The sequence below is a fragment of the Nothoprocta perdicaria genome, unplaced genomic scaffold, assembly GCF_003342845.1.
Source record: "Nothoprocta perdicaria isolate Ctin4 unplaced genomic scaffold, notPer1 scaffold_29, whole genome shotgun sequence".
NCBI classification, from domain to species: domain Eukaryota; kingdom Metazoa; phylum Chordata; class Aves; order Tinamiformes; family Tinamidae; genus Nothoprocta; species Nothoprocta perdicaria.
Window position 1 is genome coordinate 4,957,707 of NW_020455521.1, and position 26,507 is coordinate 4,984,213.

At 38.5% G+C, this 26,507-nt stretch overlaps 1 protein-coding gene across 1 annotated transcript in view; it reads left to right on the plus strand.

Annotated features, from left to right (window-relative positions):
* The first annotated feature begins 6,492 nt into the window (after positions 1 to 6,492).
* Positions 6,493 to 26,507, plus strand: part of GATB (glutamyl-tRNA amidotransferase subunit B) — a 38,697-nt gene continuing 18,682 nt past the window's right edge. The window contains exons 1-5 of the mRNA XM_026041631.1: positions 6,493 to 6,632; positions 9,260 to 9,410; positions 19,321 to 19,434; positions 22,264 to 22,462; positions 23,435 to 23,557. Of these exons, the coding sequence (XP_025897416.1) occupies positions 6,493 to 6,632; positions 9,260 to 9,410; positions 19,321 to 19,434; positions 22,264 to 22,462; positions 23,435 to 23,557 (727 nt within the window). The remainder of the gene's footprint in view (positions 6,633 to 9,259; positions 9,411 to 19,320; positions 19,435 to 22,263; positions 22,463 to 23,434; positions 23,558 to 26,507) is intronic.

The following is a 26,507-nucleotide window of genomic DNA, read 5'->3' on the forward strand; positions in this document are numbered from 1 at the left end:
ATACACAAGTAGCAGAACAAGAAAGAAATTTGTGCTGCTTTTGTGTGTTTTGTCCCATTTCTTATTCAAATGCGTTAGTTACTCCAGACGGTCCCAATACGACTCAGTTCATAAGCACTCAATTCACGCAAGTAACTAAAAATCTTTACTACACTTACAAGGTCCATGAAAAAGACATGATCTGAATTCAAAATCAATGGGCAAGTTTGAATCTGAAAAAAGTGTCCCTCCACCTAATCTACTAAATAGTGCTACTGAATTTCTTCTGCATTTCATTTATCATTTTGRTCTAAGAATATTCAGGTTTTACATAGGAATAAGATTTATGCCAATACAAATACATTCAAGTTGTGAAATGAACAAATAATTTCAAGGGCATCTTCTTGTCATTCTCAGGAAGAAGCCAAGCTGAYGTTTTTTGATTTAAAAATCAGAAAAGTTCCCAAACACATAGGTATGGCATAAAAGGAATAGAGGAGCAAGGGATGGGAGGAAAGACAACATAAATCAGACATTGTTTCAGCTGCCAGAGGCCCTTTGAGGAGCTATGGACAGAAGTGTTACTATGTAAGCAACAGAAGTATAACCTTAAAGGATGTCCAAGAATAAGACATTTATATTGAGCAGAATGAGGACTTAAACCTGAGTTCTTTGGGCCTGCTTGGTCCGTTGTATACATTTGAGGGCAAAGAAAATATAAAGARTTCTGAGGAGAGGGGGAGGAGAAAAAAAAATCCTTGGAAGTCACTCCTAAGCAAGTGAAACAAAGGTCCATATTGCTCCACAGAGAAACAGTGGGACAGAGCTGCTTCACCATAGGATTTGGACCTTGACTCAAGCTGAGCATTTATCTTTAGTATTCACCCTCTTTTTTTTTTCCTTATTACAGTGAACACACACACACACACAAAAAAAAAAAAAAAAAAAAAAAAAAAAAATCACCCAGTCAACAGCTTTAGCTTCGATTCTTATTTCTTCATAAAACTAAAAGCAATTCCTGTGGTTAAAAGCATGAAAGGTAGCCAGAAGCAACACTGTGACAAAACACTTAAGTATCATTTTCTTTTAATATGTAACCTGTTCAATTTGGCTGCAACCGATAAATAACCCCACATTTTAAAGAAATTCCTCTCTGAAAAGCAGCACGCGAGAAATTTTTTTTAAGTATTTTTGATCTAAAAGTTAGACTAAAATAATGTCATTATTTTAAATGAGCTTAGTCTAAGTATTATTTTGCTTGACAACTCTTTCAAACAGTTTCTTCATTTATTTCATGACAAAGAAAGTCAATAATAATTGAAGGTTTTGTTGATTTTTAATATCATCTCTTAGGCATGGRAAACAGTTTGATGTGCATTCATGATTTAAATGTTTGACCAAAATTTTTGTTCTTCAACAAACTTAGTAGTCTTTGTGTTTATTTTTTTCCTGCAGTGGGATTGCAAGCTGGAATCTTACAGGCGCGTAACTTATAAGTAACTGAAGCCATAAACATTTTTAAAGGATACTAGAAACAACAATCTCTATTTCAAGTACCATTTAGAAAATATCATTTATCTAAAGCTAACTACTTCTAAGAAGTTGTAAGATTGTGTCACAATACCTTCAGAAAAAAAAGGAGATTAGGATTTAGTCTTGTGCCTTGTACAATAGCATTTAGCTCCTTCTCTTACATGCAGGGGTCAAGGGAGAAAGTTCTTGACTAGTGCTACGTTATACGAAACCATATGCTGCTGAAATTTTATATCCTTGACCTTATATATAAAGTCATAGATAGTGTGAAACAAGAGTTGTAACAAGAGTTGTTGTGCTTAATTTAGGAAATTACAGGCCTCAGACATAACAGCTCTTTGAAACTTCAGCTAAGAATTGCAAAATAGAAGAAAAGGAATATACAAAAATGCAACACACACAAAACAAATATAAGTCTCTTCCACCTCTGCATGTTTTTCCCCTACTCTATGAAATAAAAAAGAGAAAAACAAAGTGAAAASAGAGGTTAAGAAGACATCTTTAAAGGTTATCGTTTTTATGCAGATACTCCCACAATTAAAGAGGATATACCAATAAATTTTAAGATCAGCTGAAAGATGATCAATCATTTCCTCCTCTTAAGCCTACAGTACCTGAATATCACTTCAGGAGAAKATAAGTTTGGACTGGACACTTACCATAAGACAAAACTCACAGTGCTGAATCCCCTAGAACAAAGGCTGCCTTTGACTTCAGAGCCCTCAGTCATAGCAAATCCAGTAGTGCCTCTGCTCCCTCGCTCACTGCCTATGAACTCAAGGTTGGTGCACTTTCCCAAACAAGGCTACAAGGTTGGTGCTCTCTCCCAAACTAGATTCCAAGATTACGAGCACCTGATTCCAAACACAGGTGCAAGCACCAGGTCATTGCAACACTGCAGAGCAATTACTCAGGGTGAGAACAAGCCTTCTCTTGAAAAGGAAAGGCTCATGTACAAAATACACTACTTCTACTTATGTGAAAATCAATGTAATACAGCCATAGTTTGAGTGCCTTTAATGGCTGAACCAAAGACTCATCCTCTCCTACAACATGGCCTTCCAGGAATAGCTAATTTACTTTCTACCTTTTTTTTTTAATTATTATTTCTTTATTATTTATATACTCACAATATAATATGATTACACATACGTATTTATTGTGGTGTTTCTTTTCCTAGTGGAGCCTGATCTTTTTTTTTTTTTTTTTTTAAATCATGAGTAGTACTATTTTTATGAAATAAAATATAATGTCATTACCTATCTGACAATAGAAAATTATGCCAAAATTTGGTACAATAACATACCTCAATGCAAAAGCCTGCAAACCACGAGGCCTCTCCTATCACCCATCTATGACAGGATGAGGGCATGAATACACATGGCCAGCAGATAATACAAAGTAGCTATATCATCTCCTTAAATGGTTTCTCCTGTGTGCAAGAGAAATATCCTTCTCTTTCTGCAAAATCATAAGCATACTATATATATTCTTAAATACATACATATACATATATATATATATTTACCATCTCCCATGACTGGTAGCTAGATGAGTTGGACCAATGTCCAAGGTGACAGAGAATACCATTGCCCTTATTAGTTGAAAGCTGGAGGAAAAGAGTATTTCTCTCCTTACACCTGTGGAGTGAAAAAAATAAAATAAATAAATAAATAAATAAGTAAGTAAATAAATAAATAAATAAATAAAAAGGCTCTCAGCTCACAGGTGATATGAGGAGGCCAGATGTTTGAAAATATCCCTTATCACAGCTTGCATCTGAACTTAATAATCTTCACTACTGTTTCGTGGACGATAATTATAATAATAATTTGATAGACTACAGATTTACTCTTCCCAAAGTCCCACCTTCTATTTCAAAATTTAATAGGGGTTCCCGCATGTTCCTTATTTCACATGCTGAAATAAGACAGTGTGAATAGCCTGTGAGATATCTAACAAGCACCCGAGTCTGAATACCCCTTCCTTGCTACTAAAAGGAGATCTCACAGCCCACAAAAGGACTAAGTATGCATGTTAAACTTATCTTGCAAGAAAGCAGAATTTAGAGTTCAAGCCCTATAAATTGAAATTCAGAGAGATATTCTTTCAAATAAGTGGGACAGACCACAGGTYTATGACTTAGATGATATGCTGGTGGGCTTTTGTGCTCTACAAAATTCCAGTTTCCTCTCAGGCATTGGTTAAATTCCTATAGTAATAAGAAATGCCAACCCAGAGGAAACTGTCCCCTAAATTTACCTTAAGACCTAAGTCTCCATAGTTAGTACTGAACTACCATTGTGCAAATCTTTATATAGTGCTGGAGACATTTTGCTATTCCAAGCCACAGCACGATCTATAAACACACTGGAAAGTGGATGCTGCTGCCTAGGGTACATAAGGAACAAATAAGCAGCCTTTTCTACCTCAAAGTAAGCTGCTGGGAAAGGCAATTATTCCCTGCTTGTCTGTGATTGATCAGCTTCCTGTATATGGATGTGCAAGCTTTCATTTATTACCTACTTGGTCACCAGCACACAGCTGCAAAGAAAAAGGGCTTTTTAATGGATTTTTTTTTTCTGGGAAAGGTATTAAAATAGTGCGGAGACGATTTAAATCAAGAGCAATGTTACTTTTCAGTGGTATTCTCCAAGTCACCCACCTCATACAGATGAAAGTTCCTGAGGAACAGTGTGGGAAAAGCAGCTTCCAAATCTTCCATGCCTTTTGCTCCATTTTGAAATAATATGCCCGCAGAGCCAAGGCAGAGTAAGACTTTAAGTAACATGATTTTAATATTCATAAGGTTTTAACTTCTTTGCAATTATTTATGAAATCTTCCATTACATCAGGATAACAGGCTTAGAAAAAGTACAATAATTCAAAATTTACCATTTTTACACCAGTATAAACATTTCAGAGTCTTATTCAGAAACCATCCTCACAACTGGGCTGATATGATCTGTCAATCCCTACAAAATATCAAATAGTAATTAAATCCAGCATTCATGGTTGACAATTTTTAAATTAACCAATCTGTTTCAGATACAGCAATAATATACTAAGGTTTCTGCCTGATTCTTCTTAGCAATACACTGCATGGGCGTAAGTGCAATAGACCCCAACACTTTCCTCATATAAAAATTATCACAAAATCATATACCCACTCCATTGGGTTTGAAGATTTTCACTAGAGTGTATGATTAGTCTGAGAGCTGAGGGGGAAAGAAATGGAGGTGCAGATGTTCTTTCATTCTCTTGAAAGTGCCTTAGATGGCCTATGGCCAATTCTTTACCACAAAGAAATTTTGTCCTCATCATCCTCTTTGGTAGAGGAAGGCACATTCGGCGAGGCAGGAAATACCATACACTGCCATCCTTGTAGAAATTATATTCTACAAGTAACTGTAGATCACTATCTGCTACAAGTCTTCACAGGTTCTTCTTATAGAGGAAACTCTAATTACTTCAACTCAATCAAAATATACATTAGAAAATTAAAATTATGAAACAGGAGTTGCGGAACATTTTCTTAATTGGGTAAATTACCTGCCACGTGATTCTGACTCTCTTAACACCCCACACCTGAGGTTGGGAAGACAAGAGGTTCAAGAGGTTACAAGGCAGTGCTTGGGTACACCAGTGTCCTCTGCTGGAAGAAATCAACCTTACTCACATATTTAGAACTGATTAGCTTCTATTAGTAATAGCTGACATAAAGCAAAGATGACATAAGCAACAGCTAATGTACATTCCCATTTAAGCTCCACAGGCCTGTGGTTTAGGACAGAAGGTTGTTAATTCTATTGTCTGTGCAATGTAGCTGTGTAATCAGCATCGGAGATGTTTGCACATGCCCTGGACAGCAATCTTTATTATCATGTATTTGTACTGCAATAACACCTCYGGGCCCTACAGAGATTAGACCTCGCTGTTCAATGAACACAGAGCAAGATCTAAGACTGCACTTGAACTGTTTTAGCAACCAAGAACAAGACAGACAAATACAGGTGATTTTAGATGCTGAAGACTAGATAAAAAATATCTACAAAATATCAGCAGATTTTCTGTCCATATGACATCACAGGAACAAATACTCTTGCAGAAGAGGGGCCTAAGGCACTTCAAGCAACAGTGAACAGAAACAGTAACCCAGGCCAATGTCGCTCTCTCCCGCATTTCTAGGGTGACTGTTAGCTTTCCTAGAAGTAGACAGCCCATGGAAACAGGTATCACAGGCTTCCCCAAACTCTTTGGGATTCTTATGGTGCAATAGCTTTGCACAGGATGCTGTGGTGTCCTCCCACACAGAAGGAGATGCCTCTCCCAGAGGGATTAAACCAAGCTAGGAGCGAGGCTGGTGCTGAGCTGAAGAAGCACAAGAAGCTTCTCCACAGTGGCATCAGGGGACAAAATCCAGATCACGTTCCCCACTGCCCGAGGAAGGCAAGGAGGCACCAGTCGGCAGCTCCCTCCATCTTCTAGCCCTGAGAGGCACAGCAGCAGCCAAACCGCTGGCTCACCCTCCTTGCGCTTCGCCCATGGCCRCGACGGTATCAGCGAAGCCGCCACACGCAACCGTCTCCCTCAACGGCCGCGCGGAGCCTGGCCCCGCCTCCCCACCAACGGCCGCGGGGAGCGTGACCCCGCCCCCTCCAACGGCCGCGAGGAGCCCGGCCCCGCCCCCGCACCAACGGCTGCCGCGAGGAACCTGGCCCCGCCTCCCCACCAACGGCCGCGGGGAGTCTGGCCCCGCCCCTACTGACGGTCGTGAGGAGTCTGGCCCCGCCCCCGCACCAAAAGCTGCCAGGAGGGGCGTGGCCAAGACGAGTCACCCCTTCYCCGCTCCCACCGCCGCTTGGCCTCTCGGGACTTGTAGTTGCTTAGCCTGCGCCATCGCGCGGCGCTCCTGCTGACGGACTACATTTCCCAAGGSGCGCTGCGGCAGAGGCGGTGCTCGGTCGAGAGGCCGGCGAGATGGCGGCCGCGGCAGTGGCGCGGAGATGCGAGCGTGCCTGSCGCCGAGTGTGGCGGTGCAGTGACGGAGTGGCACCTGTCTTTGCTCGGACCGCTGCTTGTCATGCGGAAGGCGAGGCGGTGCCGGCGGGGCAGAGCGGGTACGGGACCGGCACCGGCGCGGCGCGGGGAGGAGGTGACCCCCCCACTTASAGCGCCCTGCTGGAGCCTGCGGGGTCCGTTGACTGGGTCGTCATCGCTGAGCAGAAGCGGTCGGGAGCCGTTTTAAGTGCGCCTTTCTGGAAGGAATGAGTTTTGGGATGGCCGGCAACACCATCTCATGTCTGTCTCCCTTATCCTCCACTCTCATCCCCTCTTCCCCCCCCAAAAAAAAAAGTAAAAAATGAAAAGGTAAAGAAGTAGTAGTACACTTATAGTGCACCACAGTGCCTGTTGCCTGTGTCTTTGGCAACATCTCTGTGCTGTACAAGTGTTTTAGAAAACCTTAGCATTTGCTTGTAAGGAGTTACAAGCAGTGCTGGCCCCAAGGGCTCCAAAATACTCCAAAATATTTTTTTGAGGGGAATTCTAGTCTAAAGAAAACTTCCTAGAGGAGATTGCTTGAAGCTTTGACAAGGCTGYTTAGGCCTGAGTGTCTTATTTCTGCTTGGAGATGCAGAAAAGAAAGAATTATGTTAATTATGGTCTGTGCTGGGCTTTCATGTTCTCTGTCAGGATTCAGGTTCCCCTGCACAGCTCATCACCAAGGTAAAGTTATGTAGGCACCAGCAGAAGTTTACTTCTTTAAACTGGTTCTTTGACCACAGAATAAAAATAAACTTTGAGCAAGCATGGCAAGAAACTCCGTATTTCTCTTCAGGCTTGCAAGCAGAACTCAGGGTCGGTTTGAGGTGCGTACCTTTGTAGGTGAGTGTAAGTCAGCACATGGATGAAGTGAAGCCTAATGCAGTTTTTAAAGCCTGGAGGTAAGAGGGATTCCATAAGGATGTAAGAAAGGATGCGAGGAATGGAGGTGCAAAAAAAAAAAAAAAATTTTATAAAAAAAAAAAAAAAACTGAAATACCTTTATGAAAATACCATAGACATAATGAGATTTGCCAGCTGAATATTGCACTAAGCAAAATTAAGTACAAAATAATCTCATGTGCTTTATTGTCATTCTTAAATAACACCAGAAATCAAAATGTTTAAATATAGACTATCTTGCTCTAGTGCTAAAAAAGGTGCTGCATCCAACAGGTCGTGCAGGAACTTAAGGGTTGATCACTTTTCTACCTTCTTGAGTGCTTTGATCACTGATGATGTGCTGTAGCGCTGAYATCACACTTGTTCAGGTTTAGTTTACTTTTTAGAGAAATGTGAGCTTTTTTCTGTTTTCTTTTTTCTTTTTTTTTTCTTTTTGTGCCATAAAAGTAGATGCTTCTGTTTAGAATAGAATCTGATACTCCAAGTTGAAAGATTTATCCTTTTTTAATCATGTTTAAGAAAGCATTAGCGTGCTTTATAGTGAATTGGTAAATAACCTCTTATTGTCTTTGCAAAGTTCAGCTCAGCAATTAATGCAAAGTCTCCAAGTTATTAATGCGTATGGTAATATATAGTTTGTTTAATTAAAAGCACAGGAATTGGGATTGGAGACTTCAGATCTGTAGTCTGAAACATGGTTTAAAAGCTTTTGGTTTTTACTTAAATAAAWAATGTAAAAGCTCATTTAAATATCTGAAATTTACTCTTTTATCGTAATATCCRTCTGCCTAAAGGAGCAATGTGAGTCTGCATTGCGAGTTGGGGTTTATAGGGATGTCTTCAGCTGCTGGAGGGCAGACAGAGAACTAAAATCTTGTCAGTTTATTACATTCACCTTTGGAAGGAACACTATACTTGATAGATTTGTTTAAAGCTTTTCCATAGCTCACTTATCTGCTATAGCTATCTAGGTACTTATATTGCTGAAGTATCCTGTCATAGAAATGTGATTTCATCACTGAAATATTATTTGTGCCACTTCATTTGTACAAGGCCAGATAATTACTTGCAGAAAYTGTCAAGCAATTCATACGGTAAAGGTGACCCTTTTCTCTTGTCCATGTAAAGGTTATGGATGTGAGAATTGCAATTACTTTTCAGGTGATATGGAGAAGCCCTATTCCGCTCAGTATGTTCAGAGAGCAGTAGCTCTCTAGTTGAAACGATGATTTCTCTATTATCAGATTACTAGTGTTTATGCTAATATACTACCAACATTGCTCTGGAGAGCCACCTTTCCCAGCATGCCAGTGACTAGCTGTCAAAGAATACATAATTTATTATGCCACCTGTCTGTTGGAGATTTATAAAGCTACATGAGATGTAATTGATATTTATGATGATTCTGTGATTTTCATGGAGTACTAAATTAGAGTTCATCAAACATGCAAGTTGCTTCATGGATTCCTGCAAGATTTCTCACGTAAGGGGGGAGTTAAAAGTTAAAAGTTTAAGACCTATTTTTACAGAATAATCTCCTGTAGAACAAAGACATTTTGCCACGTATTTCTCTGTGCATACATTGTGGATTAGTCCCTGATCTCCAGTACTGTAGCACAATTTCTGCCAGTGAACTGTAGATAGATTTACAACTCTATTTGCAATTTTTCTTTATAATGGTGACTTTTTTGTTAGAAAGGAAAAGTTTTTCTTTTTTTTTTTAATTCTTATATCTTTCAGGTGGTCATGGATGATAACATGTCATTTGTACTTTAACTATATTTCTCTTTTGTTTTTTCAGTCTTGTTTCCTGGGTGCCAGTTGTGGGTCTGGAAATTCATGCGCAAATTAGTTCCAACTCAAAACTTTTCTCTGGTTCCCAAGTCCAGTTTGCAGCACCTCCTAACTCCTTGGTATCTTTCTTTGATGCTTCTTTACCAGGAACCTTACCAGTAAGTTTTGTTTCAATTTAATTTACATTAGATTTTATGTCAACCCTTTAGTTCAGCAGATGACTGAGTGCAGTGCTGATTCCATATTCTTCCTGTAATTTGGCTATAGAAGTGTTTGTATGTATTTTTCTGTTTGTTGTTTGTATGATAATATGAGATGCCTATAATGTTATTTCTTTTCAGTTTACCCTTTACCCCCTCCTTAGTTGTCACTTTAGATACTTGATATATTCTGTTAAGGATAAAAAAATCAGGAGTATCTCTGCTGTATATTGAAAGACTAGCAGTATTTCTCTCAGACAAGAATTAGGTGTATTTAGTTAGTATGCCACACAGAAAACCCCTTAAATATGAAAAGGTACTCAAAATCAAAATGYGAGAAGAACATCCTAGATTTCCAAGTGTCCATTTGATGATACTTTGCCATATGCATATTTATGTAGCTGCCATTTGGAAAGTCTCACTGCAGAGCACTTGATTTCCTAAGCTGAAACTTAGAAGGAACTTTTAACTGAAAATTTAGAAGAGTCAACCATTCCTATTTACACTGTAACATGATTAGGAAAAAAAAAAAAAAAAAAAAAATTCATGTGAAATTTTGCAGACTAACAAGTTGGAATGGCATGCTAGCACTTAGCAAATGAGAATTTATTAGTGGTTTCATAAAAAATTTTAAAGTCACAGTTTAATTAAAAATGTTTTGTTGTTTTTGATGGCAGGGACAGTGATTAACAGAATTGTCTGGGAACCTAACTTTTTAAATATGAAAATAATGGTTAGAAAGTGTAACAGGTACTTCCTACTCTGCCATGAAAATAAATATTGAATGGACTTAATGTTACCTTGTGGAACAAGCATGCAGAGACTATAATGGGGTCAAATTATTTAATGCAAAGGTACTTCCTGAATATATTTATTAGAGTGGAGGTTTGAATTCCAATTTCAGGTATATATTTTTAGTCTACTTGAAGCATTTCTTTTGTTCACCATAATGTAGTCTTAAAGAGTGTTCTGAAATGGCAGATTAACTCATGGCAACTCATGGCTAGATTTTTAAGGGCGTGGTATATGCTATTTGATGTTTAAAACAAGAAATATTTTGATGCATTCATTCTGCATTTGCCGAGGTATTGAAACTTGATGAAGTAGAGTGTAGAGTTTAGATGCTGGTAGAATCTGGATATGACTCTGATCTCAGTGTTAATCCAGGACTGATTTATAATTGTGACTTTTTTTGTTAGAAAATCTAGTTAGACTTGAATATGGAAAATGATTTCCTTTTGCTTGAGGGTAGGTTATGAAGTTAATGATCATAAAATTTAAACTTACAAGTTCAAGATCCCGGTTTTAGGTCTTCTACGTAGAAYTTTGGTAATAAACAGAAATCCTAATAAATTGTCTAATACTTCAGTAAAGTTGAAAATCTGCTCAAGAAGAAATAAAAATTAGCATTTGTGGAGATTTTTTTTTTTTTTAAGACATTATGATTTGTCCATATTTGTCCAGGGTTTGTTTTGGTTTGGTTTTCTCTCCTCTGTTACAGTGCTTTACCAATAAGGCTTGGTATGGCCTAGTTCACATAGGCTTTGGCAGAGAAGGTAACTGCACCTGCAAAAGCAGATTGTTAAGATGATTGAAAAGGATCCCGTGTTTGTTTCTACCAGCTGTTTTTATCCACAGAAAGAGACAAAAGATTTTTCGCATGGCAGTAGTTGCAAAGGTAGAGTAGAAAGTGAATATTACAAATGCACATTCATGCATGATAGAATTTGACACAGAATCYTGTCTTTAGTCGTGGCTTTATTTTCTTGAAGGCCTTGCTACATGAGTAATGGAGAACAGTGTTTTCTTTCTGATAGCAAATAGGTGGACTTATTAGCTTAGAATAACAAAATGTTTTTGTGTGTGACTAATATTTTAAATAGAAGTAAATATATTTTGATGTGTTTTGAAAAATTTTAAATATTGTTTTTTTTAAAAAAAAAAAAAACAAGTAAAATCTTTACATATGACAATGTCATTGCCTGCTAAGTCTCTCTAGAGGATAAAATGCTTGGCCTTTCCTTAAACTCCACTTTGGTGAGGTGTRGGGAAAAAAAGGAACAAATTTTCATTAGTACTGAAGAATACAGTAGTTGTGCTATTGGTAGCAGAGAATATCTGGTGATCTAAGTTTCTTTATGAGAGCTATAGTGACATAAAAGGATGACTACTTTCCTGTAATGCACTGCAGTGGGACTAGCAACAATGGTGCTAGCAGGAGCTTTTCAGATTGTCACATATTTCTGTGCTGCTGTTGAGTGTGGGCGTTATCCTTTGCTGTTGCTGTGCTCTGCATGGGAGAGTGGGAAATAGAAGAATCTGCTTGCTCTGTCTTTTTCCTTTGATATTTTCATCTGGTATTATAGTATAGCATATTTTATTCTGCTTCTTCAAGCAGGACCATCACAAACAGCATGAGTGTCATGGCCATTTCACTGTGCTGCTCTCCTAATGTACCTCTGAGAGAGAGCTACATGCACAAATAACCATGCAGACACACTCCTCTTTGAAATGAGGCAGAGAAAAAGATAGTTGCAGCAAAGCTTTGATTAAAAAAAAAAAAAATCAGTAGTGGGACAGAAGGGCACATACTGTCCTGCTGTACAGGCTTCATTTTCATGCTTCACGTCCATTAGACATAGTAGAACTTTTCGCCAATAGAACACACAGCTTCAGATTATTGCATGGATCTCCTTTTTCTTTTTTTTTTTTTTCCCCCCATTTAATGAGAGTCCTCAGAATTTTATGACCTGTGCAAAGGTGTATTATTTTACATGTGAACCTACCTTAGTGTATTTAGAAAACCTGGTATGAAGAAAGTATTAAGCTACATTTTGGAAGCATATAGTGCAGCATAGGTACCTTGAGAATGATGTAAAAAATTCTTCTAAGGATCCACAAAGATCCCACTTGCTGTCTGATTTGAGAATGATTGAATTTTTATAAAGATTTCTATGGGTGAGATTGGGCCCACAGAAAGCAGATCCAGCTCCTTCTCATAACTGAAAGAAGCAGCTACTGAAATAAGATGGTAGATCTAGTAGATGAAACCTTTGTTGTCTGTGTTTACAGCCTGTGTTGTTAATTATTTATCTTTGCATCCTTCATGACTAAACTGGAAATATGATACAATTTCTTTGTAGGCAAGTGTGTTAAGAAGTAATCTAGGATTTACATAACCAAGGTTTAAATTAATAAAGATTTGAGTGRATGATAACCCTACAGTCTTAAGGATTTTGAAATCATTGACACTTTTGTTTGTGCATTTAAACCTTATTCTCTTCGCARTATGAACGGTCTCTTCTTTCTTTTTAGAGTTTTCTGAACACTTGGTAACGATCAAGCTCTGTTTCCAGTGAAGAAAAAATAAAATTCTTCTGTTCTCAGGAAAAATAAAGCTTGTGTTGAGCACTGCTATAGAACCTTGTGTGAGATGCTTGATACTATTTGAATATGGGTTTTTTCCGATTGCATTAGGCATCCTGGCCTAGACGTACCTGGAAACTTSCTCATTGCCGCTCCTCTACTGTATTCCCTTGTTTTAAAGTCCTTTATTATTCCCTCTCTAAATACTGTTGAAATTAGTTATTCAGGCCCATCTGTATCTTGTTTCAGCTGTATAATGACATTCCTGTAATGGAGTGCAGCTTTCTTATGAAACAAAGTGGTGCTAGAACAGCCATTAGCCCTTGATTCTGGCAGCTTCAACCCCCAACTTTGACATCTCGAAAGCTGAGGATGTTGCTGCCACAGTAGGCAGTARCAGGGAATGTGTGTGTCCTGCTGTTGCCTTCTCTGTCTGCAGCACTGCACTGTGGAATGTCTGTCTAATGAATTGATAGGGATGATACTCAGCCTCGAATATGGAGGGTGCTTTAGTCATTCTAACTACTGCAAGGCTTCATGTGTCCTTGGCAGTGACATATACCTTGCATGGTTAACCTATCCCTGGTGACTCCTTGGTGAATTTGGGGTGTGTTTAATATCCAGGATTTACCTGAGAAGTTTGCTTTCAAAGCTGCTGAGAGCTGTCTGTGTTATTTTGATGGATCTATCTTTCATCTATCCGTGTTGGAATGGAAACAGTAATTGAGACTAAAATGTATGCTCTACATTTTAAACAAGGTTTTTGATAGCTGGCACCTGTTAAATCTGGTGATTGCAACAGCTGTTTTGCCAACTTGTGACTTCAGTTTTGTTTTGACGTTCCTACTGACATGCATATGAACTTACTCCTTTCTTCATACTTTCCTTTCAAAAACCTTGCTTCTTAGCTTGCCTTTTGATAACAATCTTTTAAACTGCACATACCTTTCTTGAGCACTTGGATAGTCTTCCGATCTTTGTGTGCATGTTGGTTGAGTTGCTGTGATCTTAATCTTCTTTTATTTTTGGAAATAACGTAATGCTTTTTTTCCCCCTCCCCCCCCATGAAAAAATACCTCCCCATTTACTGCAGTTGCTTGAGGCAACTTTATTTCATACTTCAGGTATACTACCAGTTTTCTGGAGACACCTTTGCTCTCTTCTCTCAAGCTTTGGAGGTGTCCCTTCCAACTGTTTCTGCTTTTTGCTGTGTCTCATTTATTTATGAGAAGTTCAAGATTCATTCTGTGAGTTTAATCTTTTTGTCAAGGCTAAACAATTTCTACGGGGCTTTGTCTCCTTGGTACCTCAAAAACTGCTGTACCTTCAATACCTTCCTTCCCTTTTGTTGTTGCTACATTTCCCTCATGCATCCTCAACAGGTCCCTCTGGCTGATGTAAACTTGCCAGTTAGAACTGCATTGAGCTGATAAAAAATCTTAACTAAAATCTCTTCCAGTTGATCCTTCAGTACATCAGTGATGTTATCTCTGTATTTTTATCTCCTTTAGTGTCTTTTTCTCAGTACCTTTGCTTTATGCATTTTTTCTACTTCTTTGTGGGCATTTGCAATGTCTTGTTTCCTTTCCTTCAATAGTTCCACTACCACAGTTATTGTGGCATCTTTGTTACTGTTGGACAGCAAGACCATTACCTGACAGCACAGATCTATGACTCATCTTCATAGATTTAATCCGAAATTTCTACTGAAAAACACAGTAKCCCTTTGCAAATATTCTATCTTAATGTGCTGGGGGTTATCTTGTTGTTAAGTTTGAACTATGGGTGGGTATTTTTGGACAGGCAAATTATTATTGCATCTGTTATCAATTATTTTGCATGCTTTGGTAACTTTGAATTTGATTTAAATTTTCTGGCAGTATGCAAACCATTGGTCTGATTCTAGGTGTCTCACTTTGGGAAACTCCAAGGTAGTGTATACATATGTCTGTGTATGCAACTAGTGTTCTGCTAAACAAGGATTTCRGTAGCAAGTACAATTCTGCTGGTTTTGCTTTTTAGCATTTTGACTGTGCAAAGCARCATCTTCTTCATTGTTCTTATTAACATTTTTTTTTTCTTTGAAGACTTTTAGCATTAGGAAGTCATTAGGAAACTGTCCAACAATAATGACAAATAAGTGCAAGACTAGGTTTTTGTTTTCATCTTGAGTAGTTGTCTCATGTAATGTTGTSTCACTGTCAATTTTACATATTTTATTTGAAGGTTGTCTTGGTGTGGTTAGGCTGTAATTGGTTTCTGGCGCAAAAATAAGTTCTTTCATTGTATTCTYCTCCCTGATTATGAGACACCTTGCCACCTTCAATGAATTATACCTGTATTTTTGATTTTGATAGGGATTATGTAAGCTTCTGCTGTGGGCATTTTATTAGTTACACATGCAATTTCTTGCCATAGTTTGCCACTCAACCATATTTTTATGTGCAGAGACATTACTCTAGCAGTTGCACTACCAGCTAATTCTTTCTGAACTATTTGACTAGGTTCAACAAAATTTGTCTCAAAAATATTAGATTAGTAGACATTTTTGTGACTCTACTATGATACTCTTCATTTTTTGTAACTCCCCTCCTATATATTTATGTGGAACATGCAGTATCTTTGCAGGCCAGATTAGTAATGAGACTCATATTTTAAATACAAGACTTTTTTTTTTTTTTTTAAATAAAAAAAAAAAAAGGCCTTTACAGTATGCTTAGAGGGTTGAGTCTGATCCTAGACCTGTTGAAATAAGTGGATCATTTGGGATATGGTTAGTTCTTAATGAGTTTTAATGTATATCCTGAMAATCCCATCTACAAGATAGTTGTGGCCTTCTGTGTGGGAAGAACCCTGCATTGAAGTATTTATCTGCAGAGTCAAAATCACGAGTTGCAATCACACTTAGAACCAGTAGATGTGGGAGCATTTTATTTTGAGGTTAAACTTATGAATGAACTTCAAAGAACCATATATTAGAGCAAAGTGGGACTTTTAACAAATTGGAATGATAAGGCTGCATATATCCATTAAATAAAAATTAGAGGGATATGCAGTAGGAGTACCTGGAAATATGATTAGATATATCTGTTGAGATTTTTGAAGATTAATGCATGGTGTACAGAGAGCTGGCTAAATACATTGCAGGAGTTCCTGCTTACAGCTGTTACTCTGAATGAAAAGAAGATAAAATTAAATATTTTGTAAATAATTAGTTCTGTATTTAATTACAATACAAATCACAGGGTGGTGATTTCTTTATGTTTATAAATGGAAATAAAGGTCTTCTTGGGATAGCCAATTAATATAGAATTATTTCATTAAAATATGTAAATGTGTGACCTGGAAGCAAAGAAGCTTAAAATTTCTAGGGAGAACATGTAAAGAACAGACAAGTATCAGAAAAAGAGATTTTTTTGGATTGTTCTTTCATTCCTTTGGCTCTCAGTTACCATGGTGCTCTAGCAAGGTAATGTAGCTACATGGGAAATGATGCTAGCTATTGTTAAGGGTGTTTTTTTTTTTTTTTTTTTTTTTTTTTTTTAAGGCAAACAATTAAGATTCACTTGTGGTATCTTTCTTGGAGTTTCTTGAAATAAATACCTGAGAGAGGTCTGGTTTTAGAAGACCAGATATGTTTAAGAAGGTATTCTAGACCCTTGTGTTGTGTCCATAGCTATTCCAGGAAATACATAGCTTTCTTTCTATGTTAGCAAAGGCCAGCACTTTGCTAACGTACCAGACTGGCAGCTTGTCAGTTCAAGACCATAATTTAAATCTTTGGTGCTAGTCAAAGCTGTCAACTTAATAACAGCTTACTATATAAACAAGCTGGGGGGACTTATCCTAGGTCATTAGTATGGGAAGTTTCACGTACTGAATTGATGTTTATCACTGTAGATTATTTGAAAAGCTAGGCTTGTTCCAAGGAAAAGTGGTAGTTTGCCTAACTGTCTCTTCTTTATGTACACAGCTTTGATCATGAAATACTGGAACAGGTAGTAGTAAATTAGTCACTTTGGAAATGAAGAAAAATTAAGCAGATAAACTTTGGTTTTTAAGGAAGTAGAGGGCCATCAGATTTTTTATTTAAGTGTCAAACAGGGGAAGGGAAGCAGATTGGTGTGGTAGACATCTCAATATGGCACTGTAGAGACGATTCAATTTGCAATGTCTTATCGACACAGAGGTCAAAAAGGAAATAACATGGAAAGTTTTACTAGCGCATGGGTAATGATACATGTACAGTGTTTGAACTGCTAAGATCCAGTCCTTTGAGGCACACATGCATCACATTAATCCAAATGCTTTGTAATACTTCATTGAAAAAAATCATTATTTCACTTTTTTTGGCCATTTTTTCTGCACAGCTACCAAAATGGCTCACCAGCAGTAGTGCAGAAGTTTATTAATGTAAAATATATGTGGAGATTATTTTCTTCAGCCCAAAATAATATTATCTCTTAGGCTGTTGACTCAGATATACTCTATTCTGTTTGAAATGAAAGCAGAAGAGCAAGTGGTCAAAGGTGGTCATTGTACAGTCACTAGCAAAACTCCACCTGTGATTGCTGCATCTGCTTTGAGAGTGAGTGCAACTGAGTGTCTTGGATTTTACCTTGTTTTCAGATTCAGAAACATTCGTAATCCCTTCCCCATAAGGAAACATCATAACAAGATATGGGGCATGTGTTCGCTGCTTTGGTGGAGCAGTGATCTGAGTCTGCCCAGTCCTATGGAGCCTTAATGGATAGAGCCTTATGGGATTTGGTGATCACCAGTTAAAAGGCCTTGACTGACACAGACCTCCTTAACTCTTAAAGCTGAATAGGCTTGTGCTGTAAGGCTTTAGAAGGAAGAAGCATTGCTTATGTAGTTAGAAATGTTACCATATTTTACACATTCAACAATTGGGCTAACTTTATGATAAGGTTCCTTAAACTGTCTAAAAAAAATCTGTACTATCTGGAGGCTAAATACTATTTTCAGCATTTAAGTGCTGAAAATAGAAGCATGTACTAGGTAATGAACTGCAGCTATGACAATAAACTAAATTGATATTTTGAACTTGCTTATTTTAATTTAGTGTACAGTCATGACTAATTGGTTACATTTGGCTGCAGGTCAGCATTTCTAGGGAAAATAGTTTGCTTTGCTCTTTCAAAATTTRCTTTATTTGTCTTTAGAAAATTTTAATGAATATAATCTGCCTCACTAGGGCAGTGTTCTAGTTGGTCACAGATCTGAGGCAGTATTTAAGATTCTGTTACATAAAGTATTTTTGTTACTTTCAGTTCAATTTTGATTTCTCAAGCACTAGGGAACTAAAGCAGAGAGCTCTTTTGCAGTGAAGAAGAAGGTGATGGGAAAAGTACAGCTGCTCAATCTGTTCTCAGAAGTCAGGCTGCTGTGTATGCAAAGTGAATACTCAGAAATAGTGAGGAACATAGTACTTTGGAGCKACCCTTTTATTTTATGCTGAATATAGATGAAGTCTTCTAAATTCCTGTACCTGATATGCCCCTTGAGTGGTCCTGATGGAAACTGGCTTTTTGGCAGCTATACAGAGCAAAATAAGATGGATAAAATTGTACTCTTGTTTCAAAACACAGTAAATGGGAGCATGCCACAGTTATGTAGGGCAAAATCAGCCTTTYCCCCCCCTAGTTTTATCAATTTAATGTTAGTTGCAACTGTTAAATTACTGAGAGTACATTTGAAAAAAAATCATTACCTTTACAACCTTGCTTGTTAGTCCTTTTCTGGAGTAGAATGATTTTTCTCCTCAGAATCCTGAATGTACTGGAGGGCTAGAATGTTGTTGAACAGAGAGTGCTAGATCCACAAGGAGAATTGCAGCCTCACTTCAGCTCCTTCATTTGCTCGCCAAGTCTTACTGGATCTCCAGTTTCTGAGGCATTCTGCAAGAACCTTAAGCCCAAGGGCTTCTTTGGTCCTGGAAATGTGTGTGTGCCAGCAGCCATAGGATTAATTGAGGTGTCTTTGGTTTCTGCTTTAGCAAAGTATGTATATATGCGTAATTTCATCCTTGCTCAGCAAAGCACAGAAGTCTATGGGTAAATTCTCATGACTTCAGTGTGGGTGCAGGTATTCTGYGGTGTTCTACAGAAATGGCACCCCAATCCCTAACTTGGAGACCCTGTGTTCCCAGTGAGGTGGCAGCTGGGTACAAGCCAATTATCATTTGTTGTGATTTGTCTTTTGTGTATTTTTGAGGAGGCAAAAGTACTGTAGTATTCACAAAAATGGCAAGTTAGAATAATGCACACCGCCTCTGTGGCATGACRAATTGTTTTTTCATCTTAAGACTTTGCAGATTTGTAGCTACCACTGCTTTAAAGATAAATAAGGACTACCCACACAAGGAAAGAGATCCCATGTTGAGCAAAGCTGTATATACGCCCCATGTAAGGCAGCGTGTGGGAGACGCGTTTGTTACATACTGAGTATTTGAGCAAAATCATGTGTCATGTTTCCTTAGGTTCTCAACAGGAGATGTGTAGAAGCGGCAGTGATGACAGGCCTGGCACTCAACTGCAGCATAAACAAGAAGTCTTTGTTTGACAGAAAACACTATTTCTATGCAGATCTTCCTGTAAGTATGCAATATAGCTGGTTTCTTTACAGCTGTAGGAAAGGTCAGGTCTGGAGCATGGATGGCAATAGGGTATGAGTGAAGAGATGCTTATTCTGTTTTCAGTCTGCTCCCTTCAACAGGATTCTGTGCTGTGTGCTGATAAATAGACAGCTGTACCCCGGTGCTCACTGATTGAATATGATTGCTGTGATTGCTGACTCCTTGCTTAGCTGCACGATTCCAGTGGCTTAATGTAATTGAATTGGGAGTTGGAGCTACTCTGCCCCTTAAGTTTTCTATTCCTGGCATTTAGTACTAATTGTCTGTTAGGGTAAAAGCAGTCTAGTCATAGTCCTTCATTGAAAATTAATGTATAACAAACACAGGTTTCAAAGATGTAAACGTAACAGTTTATTTTTTTCTATGATTAAGGACCTAAAATATTTAATTTCTCTTTTAAGACTTTTCTGTGTCGAGGGTTCCAGCAAATTTAAAAGTGAATCTTTGTGTAGTTTGTTGGTAGGTTTTGTATTTGGAGTGTTTGGAAAGTTTAATACATCTGATGTGGATGTAAGAATTAAGAACATGACTTCCATAATTACAGCAGGATACAGTAAAGTTTGAGCTTTTTTTTTCTGTTTTAATGACATTAAACCTTTCTAATTATAAACAGTGTGTTTGTTCTGATTGTCATTCAACTTAATGCTAACCTGTCAAAAAGAGGAGCGCTAGTTTTAGTTCATCTGATTTGGGAGGGGTAAAGATCTGGTGACTGCTTTAAAAAAGAATAAATCTGCTTCAATTTGATCTGAGATAGATCAGGCACGATAGTTTAACCTGTCTTAAGGTGAGGTGTCCCAAATAGTCAGAGAAGCAGAATGGAGGATTTCTCAGATCTCAAGTCAATATGTAAAGGTGCTGTGTTATCAACCAGATTGCTTTCTCTCCCACTGTTTGTTTAGGCATTGGAAACACTTTGAAGCCACATRAAATTCATACTTTGAAATACATTTGCCTTCCACCTTAGACAGAGAACGGTATTGCAGTTGTCCACTCGAGATCTTCATCTCAGAGGAGATCTGGGTACTGATTTATTCTTTGTCAGGAACCTCTGCCTCTTAGCTTCCCTTCTGTGAAGTTGACCTAATTGCAAATTCTGCTTGCAGGGATAACTTCATTAATATTTGTGAGCCATCAAGAGGTCTTATTGTTGGATAGTAAGCTATGAGGGATATGAAACACACCGCTTCAAATTATTAGTACTTTTTTTTTAATTGCAAAACTGACTCAAGGACCATTTATAGATCTGAAGGAGAAAAAAAAAGTGAAATAACAACAAATAAACACARCTTTCAGAATTCCATTATACATCAAAAACATCACAGATCTGCTTGCCCAATCTGTGAACCACAGATTTAGTGATTCTGCTGTTAAACTGAAAACAACGTCAGATTTTCTGAGGGTATGTATAGTAAGTAAGCACACTGCCCTTATTTACTGACATGAACTACAGAATCCTCTGGTCAGATAAGCATGGAAATTTGGGTCAAGGAGTTGCTGACACATTTTATTAACTTGAAACATATAATTCTGGTTTTCTGGTGGCTGGTTTCTGTTGTTTAAAACACTGACAATAAACTGCCTGACATGCATTTCGTACTGAAACAGKCTAGTTGGGAATCCTGTAATAAGATGCAATGTTTAGGCTAATGAGCTGTGTAGAACAGATAAAATAAATCCTACTCTTAAGGTCTTTTGACAGTGAGATTATTGTTAGCCCTGAAAATGGGGCATTGGATGGGAAATGGGATTCTTGTTATTTATTGTCACTCAGTATTCGAGGCTCTTAAAAAATCATTTTAATGAGAAGCTACAGGAGGTGGGAAAAGCTGTATGCTTAGTATAGACTGCAAGGAGTCAGTTATTTTTATTACAGTGATTATGGCTAGAAGGTCAGGCGCTTCATCGTCTATATATGAGCTGCTCATTGTGCCAGGCTATTGCACTCTGCCAAAACACGCTGTCACCATCTCCAAACTTTGGAGTAACATCCCCCCTCCTTGCAAAACAAACAAATGCTCCTCCCAGTTCATTGAAATCTGGCACACTTTTTAATTCTCACCACTGATCTTGCTAACAAGGAGGAAAAGATGGGGACTCTACCTCAACAGAGTAAGTTTTTCACTCCTATATTCTTGGGTCAGTGCAGTTGATTCAGATCCATTGTCATTGTCAGCCTTTTGTCTGACTGCAATTTCTTCTTTCAGACAAGGCTGCTATGGCATTTTTCAGCCTTAGGTTGGGTTTCAGTGTTCATTGCAGTGTAAATTGTTGCATTAATGAAACTGAGATTTCTCTTTTTTTTAATTTTTTTGTCTTTCCTTCCACTTTTCTTCTTTTCCCATCTGTCTGATAAGGAGGTGCTGAACAGGCAGAGAGGGAGATTCACCAAGCCTGGGGTGGAGGTAGAGTTAGTGTCTTCAGATAGGATATAACATGATCACAGAATCACAGCTGGAAGAACCTCTTCTAGTCTAYTTCCTTTCTGCACTGGTCTAGTATCTTCATACTTGCCCTTTTGTGCTCTCCTTTCTGCCTCACCCCTCCAGATCTACAACTTGTCATAGTTACTGTGARTCCTATCTTCAAGTTTGCTTCCCTTCCATTGAAATAGTAAGTTTGGAAATTTGCTTGTACATGCTTTTCTAGCCCCTCACTTAGGTCACTATGGAAAATGTTACATTTTTCATTTTGTACTTGGTCTTTAGTCTTTAGTACCTGCAYTTGTGTTGTTGCTTCCTGTAAAGTGAATGTTTTATTTGACTATACCACTAATTTTGCTGACAGGCTGGCTATCAAATCACTCAGCAAAGAGTTCCTATTGCAGTGAATGGGAGTCTTTCATACAGTTTCTGCATAGACAATAAAATGAGCCAGATGGTGACGAAAACTGTGAGGATTAAGCAAATCCAGTTGGAACAAGACAGTGGGAAGAGTCTCCATGATGATGCAAGGASCCAGACCCTTGTTGACCTGAATAGGGCTGGTAGGCTTGGATTATTTTCCCATTTTTTTCCTCCTTTCTGTTTAAAGTTAATCTTTAAAGGTAAATGGGTGACAGGGAACATATGAAAAATTAAAACAACCTGATGTTTCCTTCCCTGAAAAGCAAAACACAACAAARGGACTGTTACATTTGCAGCAGGGGAATGCTTGCAGTTCTTTAGTCATCAGTGGGCCTTTCTCATGGTTGTGGGCTGATGTATTTGGAAGCAGCAAGTTAAAAATCTGCTGGCTCCATTTCCCCAAAGCTGTCAGTCACGTAGAACCACTTACCCCAGAGAACTATATAAGCTCCTGCTACTGTAAGCATTGTTTAAAAAATATCACGGACTCCTAATGAGGGAAGTTTATGTATAGAAGGAGTAGYTGTTGGGGTCATGACTGCATGAGTCGGACATTTCTTTTAATTGATAACTTTGAAAAAAATGTAGAAAAATCTCCCAACTATAAACTACATGAATCAAGCTAGTGCCCAACATAGGCAGTAACCTGGATGGCGAAGCCTGTCTGAGACGCATTGCTTCAGTGTCCCCTGCTCTTAAGCTCTGAAAACTGGATTCTGACACTAAATACTAGAGTACAAGTGTACTAGAGTACAACAGTTCTGCCTATTCCAAAATTAGTTTAAGAAAAATCGAATTGAATTGGAGATCAGAGTGACTTTAAATAGGAGTTCTCTGAAAGAAAGGCAGAGGAGTTTTTCCTTCTGTTCTGAATGTCATCAAAGCTGGAGGAATGTCCGCYGTTTGCCTGCTCCCTTAAAAAATAAAAGGAGGAAAAGGTTTTGTAGCAGTCTGCAGCCAGGCCCGTTGTGACAGTTACTAAATAATACATGGAGTTTCATTTCTTTTTTCAAAAAAAAAAACCCAAGTGTTTCATGTGTTTAGCCAGCTGTACTCTAGTATGCCAAGATCAAAAGCTATTGTTGTAAATCTCTTGTCTCCTTTGCTGATAGGAGTCGGCCTCATGGAGGTTGTCATGGAGCCTGATATGTGCTGTGGGGAAGAAGCAGCTGCAGCAGTCAGAGAGCTTCAGCTTATTCTTCAGACACTTGGGAGCAGCCAGGCAATCATGGCAGGTACGGAACGGGGAAGGCACGTTCCCTTGTCCCCTGTGATTGTCTGCATTTCCAGGAGTTCTGTGGCTTCTGGTTATTTTGCTCTGCTGTTGCTTAACACAACCTTTTCTCACTACTGCTTTTAAAGTCCTCAGAGCCTGTCCTGATGTCTGCCATGCTTCAGGTCTCCTTATGGGTCTGCCTTCCTCTGCAGATCTTTCCAGTGTTGGATTTTATATCGCCTCACATGAATTTTCAGAATAAATTAACAGGCAGGAAGGAACGTCCAGTTCTTGTGGCATTTCTTCCTGTCTGTCCTCATATTACTTGCCACAGAACTGCAGCACAGAAGCTCTGTTGTGTGATTAGTTATAGGACATGGAAGTTAGGGGCAAAAGGGAGCGAGAGGATGGATGGTGTTGTAAGCTGTGTGATGGGGTCTCAATTGGTCACGAGGTAGGTATAAGCAGTATGCCTGTGCCGGTGTCAAAGTGAAAYAGTGCAAATGATTAGCTGTGGCAGATTTATTTAAACACTAGTGAGAGTAGGGACTTTACTGTACTTGATTCTTTCTCACACCCCTTGCCTGGCCCCCAGCATTACATTCACTAGGTCTCGGCTTCCTCTCCCAAGAGGGAGAGCGCTGCTGGTCTGTGGAGGTGAGGCAGAAAGTCACATCAGTTCATGCTGCACTGCTTGTAGATACCAGTCTTGGGCGTCACCAGCCAGGATCCCTGGGCTCCTCCCACACTCATCTATGTCTGTGCAGCTCMGTGATCTGCAGTATCTTTTCCCACTTCCAGGACCTCTCCTTCAATCAAGATCTTCACTTTTCTGAGATCACTTCTTTTTGGGAAACCCTTCCTTTGACAGCAGCTCTGTTTTCTGGACCYCGAAGGCCCCAACTTTCCCTGTCTGCAGAAGTACAGTGTTAAATCAGCTTCCTGTTTGGTGATTCTGTCTCTCTTTCTGTTAATTGGAGGATTCAGGATGCGCCACTTCTGCTTAGTCCTGTAGTGTTAGCACAATTTACAACCAGCCTATGGCTGTAGCTGGTAAGTAGCAGGCTTCTGCTTAAGAATTCAAAAGCACGGTTTCAGACATTCATCCACAAACACATGTACACCCGAATAGGTGCTGCCTGCTAGTGTTTACAGTTTAAGATATTTTTTTGCCTCTGATGGTTGACCTTACTGATCTTGCAAGAAATTCAGGCCATAGTGTAAGTGGGTACATCTTTTAGAGAGCCGAGTTAGAGCAGCCCTTGTGTCACTAAGACTAATATGACTCCAACAGTGTTGGCCAGGGATTTGAATCTGATTTAATGATTCAAAGGATGTGTGTGGGGGGGTAATAATTGCTAGACATTATATATTGATATGGTGCCTTGCCCTGCCTGCTGCTTCTGTCTGAGTCTTTTTCTCATGCTGATTTTACACATGTAAGATGGGGGATGGTTGTTAAAATTAAGCACTCATTTTGCACACTTCTTCACAGGTCTTGGTAGATGTACCCATGTATCATCATTTATCAGTCCTGAATTTGACCTTAAGAGTTATGTTGGAAACATACTGTGGTATCTTTTGCTGCAATGAGATTTCTGACTTTAAAGGAGAACTCCAGCATTGGAAATGTTTTTCTTCCAGTATAGTTGGCTCTAAAAGTATTTGGATTTTTTTCCAAGTATTTTTTTAAGGGTTTTCTACTATGGTTTTCTCTCACCTTACTTGTATTCAAATAAGGACTTTACTTGCCCTAATTTTACCTTCTTTCTACTTATGTATTCAGTGAATACAAACACCCAGTTTTATCAGCTCTTACTTCATTAACAACAGACAAACATGAAAACATGATTTCATTGCAAAATGATCAAGTGGGAAAGGAGCTGGGCTCGCAGGGAAAAAGCCTTTTTAGGAGCACATGGTGCCTGGCTCTCCTTTCACTTAGGGTTGATTAACTTCATTGTTCTGTCACATTGACACCTGCATCCAGGCTGTGTCTCAAAATGAAGCAAGGACAAGACAAGAATATTCCCCTGTTGGAACAAGCTCTCGTTTCACCCCAAAGAATGAGTCCATACAAAACACTTCTCCTGAAAGAGGTGTTGGGTCATTCCAGCACCTTTGTCCTTCACTTACGTATCTGGCAAGATTCTGTGAAGAGAGGGAAAATTAATGTGCTGACATCCAGCCTGCTTTTTACAGAGTGTACCAAGGCCTCTCTAGGCAATTTACATCCCTTGACCTGACTGGGTTCTCAACTGTAGACTTCTTTACAGGTTTAACACTGAGCTATTTTGCATTTTCTTAGTAGTGCTGCTGTATAGAAGCATCACGTGTTTTGTTTCTTTTTATCTGTACTGGAAACTAAACAACAAAGAGGAAGTCTAGAGATGTTCTCTGTTCAATATGGGAAAAAAATATGTGTCTTTTATAGTGTAACCTCTCACATTTCTTCTCTACATCATCTGACTAGCCATGGTAAACTTTTCTCTTTTGAAGGGATGTTTTTAGAGAGACAAAACTTGCAAAGATAGAAGTCTATTACTTGTGGTTGAGTCATTAGCCCGTTTTGGACTAAATTTTTTTTTTTTTTTTTTTTTTTACATGAAGCTGTGTATATGGTTTCACTTTTTGGCAGTCATGGAAATTTCTTTGAGGAAAAGATTACAGTTACTTGAAGGAGAGAGAAAAAAGTAGAAAAAATATATTGTTTCTGACATTTTGTCCTTGAGCTGTAYATTTCTAAGGACACCTTTATAAATCCATTCAACATAACTGTATGTTTTTGTTTTCCATGCAAGAATAGTATATATCCATCAAGTTGTAATTCTAAAAGGTGATTTTGTGGTGTTTTAGAGAAATTGAAGCTTTCAGTCCACCACTTTAAATGACTTGTCTAATTCTGTCCTTTCTTTAGGGGCTGTGAATCAAAAACTCTTCTTGCTATATAGCTTAGAGAATCTGCCCTT